The sequence below is a fragment of the Ictalurus punctatus genome, chromosome 11 (genome assembly GCF_001660625.3).
Source record: "Ictalurus punctatus breed USDA103 chromosome 11, Coco_2.0, whole genome shotgun sequence".
Taxonomy (NCBI): Eukaryota; Metazoa; Chordata; class Actinopteri; order Siluriformes; family Ictaluridae; genus Ictalurus; species Ictalurus punctatus.
Window position 1 is genome coordinate 21,696,251 of NC_030426.2, and position 14,161 is coordinate 21,710,411.

Sequence of the window (14,161 nt, forward strand, 5' to 3'; positions counted from 1 at the left end):
CCACTGGAGACACCGTCCATAAATGATAAATACACGATAAATAAATCTTACGGAAAATTTCCCCATATCAGTGCCTATATATATTTTTCTTAAATACTTAAATCTGTTTTTAGAGGATTTAAACCTAACATGCTGAACAAATTATTTTCTAGAATTCAGGCAATTTTACTGGGGTTATCTCATACAGTGTAGCAAGTAATAATCTGGAAAGACCTTTGTAATATCACAGTCGAAAACTGGATTTAAAGAGAAGCAAATTAGTAAATGAATCACATGTAAATGAATCATACGTAAATGAATCACATGAAAATGTATAACTTGAATATGAATCACGTCAATGAATCATACGTAAATGAATAAATAAATTAGACATAAATACTTAAATATTAGAGATTATAGAGATATTGTTGTTAAACAGCACTATTAAAAAATGATATATATATATATATATATATATATACATATATACACATATACAAATATATATATATTTAATTAGCCTTAGATTGTGTATAACGCCCACCGTACATGTCTCTGTGAATTAGTTGTTACTATAGAAACAATAATGTATTAGAACTAGTCTGTTACTACAGACCTGTGCATTGAACTGCTGCCGTTATAGAAAACTCATCAACACCTTCTGAACAATCAGAACGGAGAATTCAACAGCGCTGTGGTATAAAGCGCCAATAAAACAGGTCCAAGAAGAAAGCACATGCTTTCGCCTTGAAAAGCCAACATAAGAGCAGCTTTCCACTGAATGAACACAGCATGTGTCCTTTCTCCTGGTCTAAACGGCTGTGTGTACTGTAGCAAGAAAAAAACCCCGAAAGACATCACTGACGACTTTCACAGCTCACTAAAAGCCTCCCTCCCTGATGCACTGCCCCTCTGCTGTGGCTTTAATGTCTAAACACGTGACTGCCTCAACCAAAACTGTATATTTAGTACAGATTAGTTTTTATGTGTCCTTGGCAGAGTTACTCTAACCATCAGTCTTTCTGTACAGATGTCCATATGGTGACACTGATGCGTAACTGGGTGGGGGCCGAGAACAAGATGGCTCTGTCACTGTGTGATTACACCGCCCTCTGTGTGCCTGATCAGCAGCTGCCAGGCTTCACCAGAGCAGGACGGAAACACGAGGGCACGGGAAGCTTTTCCATTTCGGCTTTGTGCTGAAGTGAAAACAATGGCGAGGCCGAGAGGAACTGATGTGCTGAAGGTGGGGTGGTTTTTAGGTGACCGAGACTCCCTGCACTGCTGACGATAACCAAAATAGCATGATGCTTTCTGTTCCACAGGAACCCTCACTCAGGATACCGTGAGCTGCCCTGGCATTACAAACTACATCTGGCCAGCTAATCCAGTTATACAGCTGTGGAAGTGTACGTACGAGTTATAAAATGAACCGATATCTCAGGAAATATTTACATACAATGGTTTATTATGATTGTGTCACTCAATCAAACACTGAAATTATTTGTAATAAAGATTGAAATTTTTTCCTAAATTTCAAATACAATCTTTTTGGTTCAAGATTTTCCTAAGAGCAACATTGCTTTTGTACTTGCCCGAGAGTTGCACCTGCGTGGTGGAGCTGTGTGCAAATAAAATGCAAAATAGGATCAAGTGGTATTCTATAAGCTGGCGAATATTCTAGTTGGAAGCCTTATTGTTAAATTAAGCTGCATTTTTAGTGATTAATGCGATAATACAACTAGGACTGCAATACATTGGTATATATACTAGACTCCGGTTAGATGCTTATTTCAATGCTTGCCATCTGTTCATTCGTACATCATTGCATTTGTCTTTTATCATTTTCATTTTTGAATTGACCTTTGCATGTTGATGTGGTGTTGTCTTACATTTCCCCTTTCCTTCCTTCTTCAGTCTGCATTTTCTATCCTTCATTTTTTTTTTTTTTTAAATCAGGCTTAAAGTATTTGTGTTTAAGGGCAGATGCCTGTACTCGGAACCTCGGAGGTGTGAACGACACCTCCGGCAGGTCGTTTGAATCACCTGAACGGCACACCTCAGAAATCAACATGCATGTGCATAAACTTAGTCGACTTAAATCACAGACACTATACACCGCCCATAGAGTATATCTTATATAATACAGAAACCTGTTTGGCTAACCCCATTTAGAAAGGACAGAACCTCAAACTATCCCAAGAACCACTGATGATCTGTTTTAAAAAAATTGAGCTTCACAGAACAGGTCTTTTGACAAAGTCATAGATTTCTCTTGTATTATCACATATATTACCATAAATAAAGGATATCTAATAAAATATACTCATTCATGATTATATATATATATATATATATATATATATATATATATATATATATATATATATATATATATATATATATATATATATACACATATACATATACACACACACAGAACGGGATAAAGATGTGCATGGCCCCTAGTGCATGTGCTAATATACATACATGATTAATGCAGAGTATACAAAACACTCAAGTACTTTGGTTCCTTAAATATCCTCAAATTAAAGCTGAAAGTCTGCAATTTAATATACAATATTTATGATTTATTTCAAACTCCAATATACTGTTATAGACAAAATAATATAAAATAACAACTTCGTCAGTGTCCAAATATTTATGGACCTGACGGTGTATCATATTACATCATCCTTAGGTTTTTCTTTCTTCGTCTTCTTTTTTTTTTTGCATAAAAGCAATAGGATTTTCTTCCTCTCTTTTCTTTCTCTCTCTTTTTTTTTTTAACGGTAAATGTGAATGGAAACTAATATCGACCGCATATCTAATACAGATCGCATTGCTGCTGTTACTGTAGCATGTAAAGAATTTCTCTGCCATTTCTCAGCCACTCCTCCTGTAATCTGTTTAGTTATTCTTTTTGTCTTCACCATGTCCCCAGATGGCTTCCCAACACAGTACTTTTCTCTCTAATACCACAATATCACCGCTAATCGGTGCGGGTTCCCTCAAAACTGGCTAAAAGCGCTGGGTTTACATTTCAGTTCTGCTTCCACAGCAGCAGAAAAAAAAGGACATTGTAATGATGGTGATGAACATCTGTGAAATCAAAAACCATTTACTGCTTGGGGGATAAAACAGAGTAACACCAGGTGCATCTGATATTAAAGTTGCGGTCAGCGATTATAATACTTGGAAAGCTCTTGACATTCCAGCTCAGAAGAGAAACTCCTGTCTCTTCAGGTCGGGGGGCTTGGGGGGGGGGCAACAACATGGTCTATCAACATCCAACCAGTTGGGATTCAGAGAGCTCCACCTCTAACTCTAACATCCAGTACGTTTTAAGGGTGTGGCTTTAACCGGGACACTGAAGGAAGGGGCAGTATTTGATTAAAATAACCAGCAAACATCTTAAAATCACTAACCGTATCGGTCATTTACATAGCACTCAAAGATTTAAAAAGCTGTTGAAAAGGCACAGAGTGTCCCTGAAGTCCCATTAAAGTGAAATGCCACTCTGATCCATTACGATGGAGTTAGGTCAGTATCGGCTTTGAATAATTTCCCTGTCCTTTGATATGCAGCTCATATCTATCCTTGCCTGAAGTGTGAAAACAAAGGAACCTAGGAACAAAAGGTCAGATATCTTTGTTAGTGTGTTGGCTATTCACCGGGCCGAGAATGTCATAGTCACTGTGTGGAATGTGTAAGATACGACTTTTTGTTGTTGTTGTATTTTTTTTTATTTTTTTTTTTATGATATGCATCTGATAGCAACTCTGTCCCTATAAGCCTTGAATGAAGGATCATTCTGTATTTCCCAGAATGCCTTACTGCTAACAGTGGTGTCAGTGGGATTTAGCCCTCGCTTCACCTCTACGTAAAGAGAACGCTGCAGCAGCGCTTTAACCCTTTAGTCTATCCAGCTCTCTTACCTCCTCATCTGTACTCTCTGCTCACTAGGGATGAGCGATACGGACTTAAAACTACATCGCGATATTTTCTGGGATTTACTGCGATGACGATATCAGTGACGATATAAATATAGTACCATTCACCACTGTTTTTGGCTACAAGTGATGGCTGTGATCTTGAGAGCCTCAGAAACACAAACAATGATCTAAAAGTGAAACCGAACCGGCTTAAGATTGTAGCGCTTGCTCTTCGTTTAGCGATAAGCTCCTCCTCGGCTTCACGTCCGCCTTCCGCCGTTCAGCATTCGCTGACGACTCGTTAAGATTTCTTATTCACATGACACTTAAAGTTGCTGGAAAAGGGTGAGTAGGGGAAAAAAAAAACCAGAAGCTCTTGTTCATTTCTTTTTAAGAGCGTGCACTGAAAGCTGAAATAGGAGAAACAGTTTCCTCGTATTAAACTGCACTGTGACATCAGCTCTGAGGACAACCGCTAACTATACTTGAAAAGTTCTCCTTCAGATGTAGCCAAAGCTGTTTATCAGTAACGGCACTACTAAAAAACAACAACATCTTGACCAAGCAAGCAATCATCGATAGGTGTCTGAATGAATAAGGACGATTAATAAGGCAAGACTGGACACTCGCACAGCTGGTCCTCTATAACCTGACACTGCTGGAAACCTAGGATGTGTATCCTGCACTGCATGCGAATCCATGCTGTAAGCATTGAGATACACACACATCTTCAACATTTCCGATAAGTATAAACAGAAAACGACTAAATGATGGGCTCAACATGATCCAGATTCTTGATAAGAAATAATCCGAGTCGGGCTGTACTATTCCGACGGCTAGAGGAGTCGCGACAGGTCATGGACATGAGCGCTTTCATTTTTCTACTCAAACGCTATCCTGGGTAATAGAACATGTTTTTATTGGGATTCTCCCTCGTACGCTGACATCTCACAGAATAAATATACTACAAGCGACAATTCACCGCATAAAATATGGCTTTCCAATTTGCTGAATAGCAAAATCGCATCTTATCAGCTGACAACATGATCCCCGTCTCATCGCCCCAGAAATCACTCGAAATCACATCCCAACACCAAAAAGAGACCTGTGTAAAGAAAAACACAAGCTACGCTGATACACGCACACACGCACACACACCTAAAGGCAGTTATATGATATGTGGAAATGTTCAGCAGGGTGGATCATAATAATAATAATAATAATAATAATAATAATAATAATAATGAGGGCAATATCATAAAGCAAACACGCATGTCTGAGCTGGTCTACAACACTCCCGAGAGCTTGTCTCTACAATTATTGCAGTTTTTTTTACACAGTTTAGACAAGTAACTAACATTTATCGACATAAAGACATATTGAGCCAGATTTCCCCGCTTATTTGTGTTAAAACACTAACATGACTGACTTAATATTACTGTGGTTAAGTCAGTTTCTTATTTTCAGATATCTGTCACACATTCAGACCTCTGATGTCGGCTACAGCTGGGCAATATGATGATATAATATCAATATCGTGATCAATTATGTCACAATACATTTTTCATGGATACTGCTGGTATTATCACTATTTTTTTATTTTTATTTTTGGAACAATTACAATCAGATTAGATGTTAAGACTGTGTAATGTATAGGCTCCCCAGTGGAGCACCAGGAAAGTATTCGCTCTATGGTTCAGAGATCACAAGTTCCATTCCTGACAACCCCTGAGTCCAAGGGAGTAAAATTGGTCAAGGGTGTCTTCACATGTCTCGGAGGAAGCACGTGTTAGCCTTCATCCTCCCCGCCTGGTAGCTGTTTTATGATAGGGGAGAGCTGACTAAATTAGGCAGAAAATTAGGGGAAAATCCAAAAAATAAATGTAATGTAAGAATTTGAAAACATTAAAATTATTTTAAATAATTATTCATTCTCTTGCTCTCCCTCTCTCTCTTTTTTTTTTTTAGACATTAATGTGAATAAATAAGTACATAAAATCAAGTCAGTATTTTTTTTTAAATACTATAAAGACTTTTTCTTTATAAAACTGTTGTTTTGTTGGTAGATCGTTAGCAAACCTAAATATCATATTCATATAGCATAAGTTCTCCTTAGCATACCCCGTAAACAAAGCACGCACACACATGCCTACACCCCTACAGCATTCTGCACATTCATACTCTATTATGAACACTTTACCCATGCTTCACTGCCTTTAATCAGCATTATACTCGACATGCAATTATGCAACAGCCTGGCAAGCTTCCGATACAGCTTCATTTCCAAGAGACCTGTTTCAGAGGGCTTACCTCAACTTTCCTCAGCTATCACAAATAATTAGCACGTGCCATCAATTGAGAAACTATTCTTTGACAACGCTCACTAACTACACACACACAGTCTCAGACTGCACACACTTATTAGCATCATCATACCTGGGATGAGGAAATCAGGGCCAGAGAGGGGTGCAGCTGTTTACCTTTTGGTCTGTCAGATCCTCATCGTCATTCTTAGCAGCATCCAGGTCAGTGACTCCTCGGCTGAACTCGTCCACTGTGCTGTCAGGGAGTGGCAACTCCTCTGCGTCGATGTCCGTCTCTTCTGCCAGCGTCTTCTCAGCTCCAGTTAACTCCCGATCTGTGGGCAATTTATCATCCGTGTTATTGATCCGGATCAGAATGATTCGCTAACTAGAAAGGAATATTCCAGAAAAAAACCCTAAACTCTATCCACCGCAACTGTATCCTTTTTAAAATTATTACACACAATGAAATTGACACGTTTTCTTGTATTGAGAAAAGAGAAAAAAGCTTTTTTTTTCTGAAGGCCTTACAGAACTCTTTAGATCTTGGCATGATAACACCACACACTTCAATAACAAAGGGAACCCCAGACACTAGATATGAGAGGGGTATAAATAAGACAGGTTCCACCTGCACTGCCTAAGCAGGTCCTAATCACGGGCACCCGATCTTCAACACCTGATTCTAATTTTATGGATTTGAAGGTGTGACAAATGTAGGGGTGTACTTACTTCTTCCATGTGACCGATCTGTTTTTTGTTCATTTAAAATTGTGAAAAATTACTACAAGACGTAAATTGTATGTGTCATTTGATAGAGTATATCAACTTCATTAATAGGCACTGTTTCAAAGAGGATAAAATAAATAAATAAATAAGAAATACCCAAACAACTTTCATGGGGTGTACTTATTTTTTCACATGACTAGGAGTCTGGCAAGGGATTTAAAAAGATCTCCAAAGTATTTGAAATACATCATTCCACTGTAAGGAAAATCATCTACAGATGGCGCAGATTTCAAACGACTGACAATTAGTCCAGGACTGGCCGTCCCAGCAAATTCACCCCAAGAGCAGACTGTCTGATGCAAAAAGAATTCTCTAAGAACCACAAAATTTCATCACAGGATCTGCTAGTAGGTCTTGCAACAGTTGGTGTCAAAGTGCATGCTTCTACAATCAGAAAGAGATTTGACCTACATGGGAGGCGTGCCAGGAAAAATCAGGACTACAGTTTGAAAATGAGCACATAGACAAAGAGCAGGCCTTTTGGAATAAAGTGCTCTGGACAGATGAATCAAAGATAGAGTTGTTTGGCTACAGTAACAGCAGACATGTTCGGCTTTTCAGGAGAAGCACCTCATACCAACTGTGAAGCACGGTGGTGGAAATGTTATGGTTTGGGGTTGCTTCAGTTCCTCAGGGACTGGACAGCTTGCATTCACTGATTCAACTATGAATTTTGCATCAAATCAAAGTCTGCTTGAAGATAATGTCAGGCCATCTGTCTGAAAGTTGAAGTTGAACAGAAAGTGGACTTTTCAACAGGATAATGATCCCAAGCACACTCGCAAATCCACCAAGGAATGGCTCAAAAAGAAGAAATGGAGGGTTATGGAATGACCTAGTCAAAGCCCGGATTTGAATCCCATTGAAATGTTATGGGGGGATTTGAAACAGGCAGGACATGCAAGAAAACCCTCAAACATCTCGCAACTGAAAGAATATTACATAGAAGAGTGGTCAAAAATTCCAGCAAGCCTCGTGGACAATGATGCAAAACGCCTACAAGACGTTATTTCTGCTAAAGGGGGCAATACTAGCTTCGGAGGCCAAGGGTGTACTTACTTTTTCCACAGAAGAATATCACATGTATTGATATTTCTGGTGAATAAATGATTGAAAAAGCTCTTTTTCCTTGTGGTTTTGTTCGAGTATAACAACTTTATTACTAGGCACTGTTTCAAAGAGGATCAAGTGTTTGCTTGTCCAGATCTGTCAAAAACGCCAACAATTTCTTTCTCCATTACTTATTTTTTCACATGACTGTATGTACAGGTGTTAAATTTGTGGTTAAGTGTTACACAGTGTAGTTTTGTGGATGTGATCACACGTCAATACCACAAAAATGTAAGTAAAGGGAAATACTGTTGACTCTATTGCTCGTGATGTCAAGCTGGATAAATAAATAGAACAAAATAGAACACAACGGGGCACGAGTTTATAAGAAAATCATCAACAGTAGGGTGGTGTGATCCAGCCTGACGTGAAGCTTACTGTTACATCTCTTACTTATTTAATCCATTTAGAGTTGCATTAAAGCCCATGTAACAAGCTAGCTCCCGTTATCGCTTATCTTACAGCAGCTATAAGCAGCCGTTCTCTCACCAGTCTCACTTTTGCTCTCGTGAAACTGAGAAAGCACAAACTCCTCTGTCCTGAAGACTTTCCTGTGCATCCACTGACACTGGAGACTCCTTCCGGAAATCCTAAATAAACGTCTCCTCGTAGAAAACGGAACCAGATTTAAAAAAATCTGCGTAATTGTTGAAATGCTTATGTGGCGCATGCTTTATACAAATGCCTGTGAATGAGCCGTTACCATGGAAACGATAACGTATTACGAATGAGCGCATTAATATAACGTCTAGAAACTGGGACTACTCTGAGAGCCGCTGTTATAGAAAATTATTCAGCAGCTTCTGACGAAACCGAGTCAAGAATTCGGCAGTGCTGTAGTATAAGACTGTGATACGAGCTTTTATTAAGACGTTGTGCTCACAGAGGAGACGATACCAACGTGAAATAGACCTTTTTAAGACCGTGAAACAGAAGCGAAATCAGACAGAACTGACTAAAAATATGCCAATAATGTCTCCTTTTTTTTCCCCAAGGACTTTAAATAAACAAACAAACAAATAAATAAATAAATAAATAAAAGATGTCTAGCTTGCTGCTTCTCGGTAATGAATGTAACGTGACTGAAGTTGCATACTTGAAATCCATACTCATATGCAGGTCAACAAATGCCTTAATATTTATTTCATTTCAGTTTTCTTAGAAACGGGAAAATGTTGAAATTTGTGTCTCGGGCAATAACACGCACTACAGATAGAGGTAGAGGTAGAGGTACAAGACTGAAAACACACCACATTAGTCCATTAAGGTTCACTATAAATCACAACACGGTAAAAGAATCAAACTAAAATGAATCATACTGAATATACAGCACACGTGCGTAGATATGTGAAAATATCTATATATAATGTGCAGTTTGTGTAAGAAACCTGTGTAACGCTGCGGTAAATGAATCTACACGTGAAAGACGTCAGGAAGGTTTACGGCTGATGCGTGATTGAAACTGAGGCTGATTCGTGTTCGCCGGAATAACGACACGGTGTATGCATTTCCCATGTTCACTACTGGCTCACTGGTGATGCTTCTAACATTGTCCCTGAAGCAGTGAGTCTCACACTCTGTTGGAGCTCATGCTAACGGGAGTGTGTCGTATCCCTGTGACAGTGATGTCTACGCTGGCGCTGGGGCTGGGCGACTCTCGTGTGGCTGAGTGCTGGTGCGTGGGTGATGGGGAACTCATATGCATTTCAAAAGGAAGAAGCTCCAGAGGGAGTGAAGAGCTCAGAGCAGGATAATATAATACGCCTGAACTCATGGCTCTAGGAGTGGAAGAGAAAGAGCCACTGATCATCACAAGCACTGTTTGACTAATTCCCTGTTGTTAAGCCTGACCGTGCTGGGCATAAAACTAAGAGAAATAGACTTACTCGCTATGATCCCATGGGATGAATATGAAGGGGCGGTTTAATTATACTCACTGAAGCAATTTCAACTCTCATTTCAGCTCTCGTTCCTTAGGCGCTTTTTTTTTTTTCCCTTTTTCTTCTCAGTTGAAAAGGACCCATTTGATATTTTTAATATGAGTGAAACAAGGCATGTGGCTAGTTCAGTCATGCCTGATAAAAATAAAAGTTACACATTACGTTTAGCTCATTTTGACCCACGAGTAACAAAAAAGAGAAGAAAAATGCTAGATATTTTTTTAAAACCTCAAAATAAACCTGTTCTATCTAACATTATAGCTGTAATATACCGTGTATTTTCACTTTATTCAAGCAATTTCATGAATACTTAATTTACTCCTTATTTTCTGTTCAAAATGACCCACTTGATATTTTACTAAAAGCAGAACCACACATTAAACTTCATGTGCTGGTAATGTCATGATTTCTCATTTCCTGTTTGATTAAAAAACTTATTCATCCCCCGGTTAAATTTGTGCCAAAAGTATTGAACGTAACGAGCAAAAATATACAATGAGAAAGAAATGGAACAGCGTTGTTTATTTACAGTTTTCTAAGCTTTGTTTTCTCGAAGCGTGGTTTATGAATGCGCTGCCAAAGCTTACGTTTACGCTCGACCATTCTGGCACAAACCTCTTGTGTGGGCGGGGCTTAACAGTCACATACTCTCATTGGCTAGTGAGAGCTTTCGATCGACAGCTCCAGTATCCAGCTGAGGAGGAGGATGACGACGATCATGATGATGACAACGCTGCGCTGCTCCCCTGAGAGCTCGTCTCTGAGGCTACCCACACCTCAAACGTTAATTGCGAACTAATACACTAAGTAAATAAGTCATTTCCACTACAACGTTCAAACACTAGAACTATACAGAGAACTGGATCTGTATACTTCCAGGTTCGGGGAGCTGTCGATCCAAATCTCACTAGCCAATGAGAGGACACTGCTGTTAAACCCCGCCCACACGAGACGTTTGCACCATTTATTTAAAGACCGTGTTCAATTTTTGCCACTGAATTCACTGTTTTTCTTCTCTCATTGTATATTGTTGTTCGTTTCTTAAAAGTTCGATACTGTGGCACAAAGTGAATTCCGTACTGTTTTCTCGTCACGTGAAGCCTGCCCTGTCCTTACAAACTGCAGTGTCACAAAGCGTAGTAACACATTCCAAGCAAAGCACTATCCAGCCTCTTCCACATACATGAGCTCAGAGATGCCCATGATTGGCTAGTGTCACTGTGATTGACAGGTGAGAGAGAGTAACATCATCCCTCCCACCTAGAGAGCACGGCCATAGTCACAATTCGGACTCGTGACCTCCTGATGATTGAAGACTTTTCTTCAGTTTGCGTTTCTCTTATTAGAGTTTCTCCAATGAAGGTCATTTTTTGAGTCTGTGATATTTATATACTTTTGACTTACGGGTAATGAGATGAGACGTATGTGCTGCTACACTGTATCCCGTTCCATCCATCTCATATTTACACTCCCGTCTGCACAGATCTCCAGTCATGTGAACGTGTTATGTGTGTGTGTGTGTGTGTGCTGTTTATGCTGCTCATATTCAGATTGGATGTGTATTGCTGAGGCAACAGCAAAGCGACAGAGTGTATGTTTCACCATGTAGGCCAGAGTCTGCGCAGGTCTTGGGGCTGTCAGCGTCCTCCTGGCCGTCTGCGTTCTGCTGTGTGTGCTGCAGGCTGAGTTTGTGACACACCTCGAACGCTTGACCCACCGTCCGCACGATCCGCATGGCCTGGCTCTGCAAACAGCGACGAGAAAAAAAAAAAAAAAAAAAAAAAAAGAGTGAGTCATTTTGGAAATGTACAACGATCGAGTGGTTTAATGTTAGAGCTGAGGAGTGTGTGTGTGAATGTGTGTGTGTGTGTGTGCTTGACAAACTGGCTGGCTCGCTAACAAGTGGAAAAGCAGGAAAATGATGATGCCAGGGCTGTCAAAGCGAGAGATTAGTTTTAGATGTAAGGTTGAGTGAGGGAGTAAAATCTTGGGCCTGTCTCTTCTACGAAAGATGGAGTCGAGATCTATGTGCAGGTGCAGAGTGTGTGTTCGTGTGTGTGTGTGTGTGTGTGTGTGTGTGTGTCAGGGTACCGCTTTAAAAACTTTATATTCACTTTCCTGCCGTTTCCTCACCGATACATTCTCAACGTCAACACTCATTTCGATAGAATCTCATTTCTACGGCGCTTTTAACGAGACGCGTTGTCACGAAGCAGCTTTATAGAAATCCAGATGTAGATTTCGATCCCTATTGAACGATTCAGAGGAGACGGTGGCGAGGGAAAAACCTCCCTGAGAGGACACGAGGGTGAGAACTTGAGAGGAAACCCATCCTCTTCTGAGTGACACTGGATAGTGAGATTGTAAATCATTACAATAAAGAGGGAGAAGGGGAAAGACAAACGTTCGGTATGCTGGGAAATAAGTATACGCGCTGTGCTATTTTCTCCTCCTGTGAGAGCTCAGCGCAGCGACATCTCTGCAGAGCTCCGATAATGTTCTTTCCTTTTCCGTTTAGCCGAGCAGCTCAGGTGTGCGAGACAGCGAGCGTCTCAAAGAACAATGGATGCTTTGTGAACCCTGTACACTTCGGCACAAAGGTCTAAAAGAATCCAGCAGCTACTCGTCACCGAGACGCCATGCTGAGCTTTCGGTAGTTCAAATGAGTGCAGTTACGTACGGCAGCTCAAAGAAATGCTCCTGCTTCTTACTTCCTACACTCCGTCTACCACATCTGTTAATTATGTCTCATTACCACAGAAAACAATTAATGTGTTTCCCTGAACTGGGGGGAAAGAAAAAAAAAAAAAAAACCCACTTGAAAACCTGCACACTCAAAGATTTATACAAGTCACATGTTCGTAATTCTGCTAATGAACGTTTACACAAAACGCATATATTTGTAGTACACTTATTGTTTATGCTTCACATCTGTACAGTCTGTCCCTTCAGAAACTGGGCCACTTTTATCAGAAGGACACAATGGACACAAACAGGCAAGAACCTAATTTTCACTTGATCTTACATGGATCCCACAAAATCCTCAGAAAAGCAGAAATAACCAGCGATTACGTTTTTCTGCATTCCTTTATCCAGTGTTAGAAAATCGCAGAAGTAATAAAACACGATGAGGCGCGCCGTTATACAGAAATAACAAACGTTTCCATTACACGAGTTCTTTAGCAAGAACAGCACATCCCAGAGTGTTTTATTCCTCTTATAGCACAGCACTTTGCCGAGGCTAACGATGTCTGTTAAGCTGTACATTTGATCCATTCTTGTTGTGCGTTAAAGTCCTGCTGGGAAGTTCGTATTAATGAGTTGGGAAGTCGTGATTACAATGTCAGGTGCATTTGGTCGACGCAAACGAAGAACAAAGAAAGCGCATTGGGTGTGTTTTGCTTTTTTGATGTTTTTAATCAAGTTATGACGCCTCTGTAAACTTTACCGCTACATACGACGCCTCTGTAAACTTTACCGCTGCATACGACGCCTCTGTCAACTTTACCGCTACATACGACGCCTCTGTAAACTTTACCGCTGCATACGACGCCTCTGTAAACTTTACCGCTGCATACGACGCCTCTGTAAACTTTACCGCTACATACGACGCCTCTGTCAACTTTACCGCTACATATGAAGCCTCTGTAAACTTTACCGCTACATACGACGCCTCTGTAAACTTTACCCTGTAGCGGTGATGCAACAATGCTTTCTCTCTGTGCCACACATCTGAATGGTAGGAACAAACTTAAAAAGCTTCACATTTTTCCCCGACATTGCGTGCTTTGTGCTGCTCTCGCTCCTACAAGAAAGGCAGCACAAAAACAACCTTTAACGAAGCTCATTTTCCGAAATAACTCAAAAGAAATGGCTTGACATAATGACTCCAACGCTACGGCCAATGTTATCACTGCCGTGTGAACACTTCTCTCCCTGAAGAGCTCCAGGCAGCTTATTGCAGCCCAGGTACAACTGGTGACGGGTAATGACTCCACCGAACGCCACTGAAAAGGCGTTACTGTGATGAACGTCGACGCAGGTGAAAGAAACGAACCAGAGAGCAATCTCTGACGAACAATCACGTTCCACAGAGCCCCGTGTA

The 14,161-nt window shown here is 40.3% G+C and overlaps 1 protein-coding gene across 1 annotated transcript in view; it reads right to left on the reverse strand.

Annotated features, from left to right (window-relative positions):
- The window catches only part of nos1apa (nitric oxide synthase 1 (neuronal) adaptor protein a), a 132,485-nt gene that overhangs the window by 21,421 nt on the left and 96,903 nt on the right, over window positions 1–14,161 (reverse strand). The window contains exons 6-7 of the mRNA XM_053683487.1: window positions 11,659–11,800; window positions 6,395–6,552 (exon numbers count right to left, since the gene is read on the reverse strand). Coding sequence (XP_053539462.1) covers window positions 6,395–6,552; window positions 11,659–11,800 — 300 coding nt within the window. The remainder of the gene's footprint in view (window positions 1–6,394; window positions 6,553–11,658; window positions 11,801–14,161) is intronic.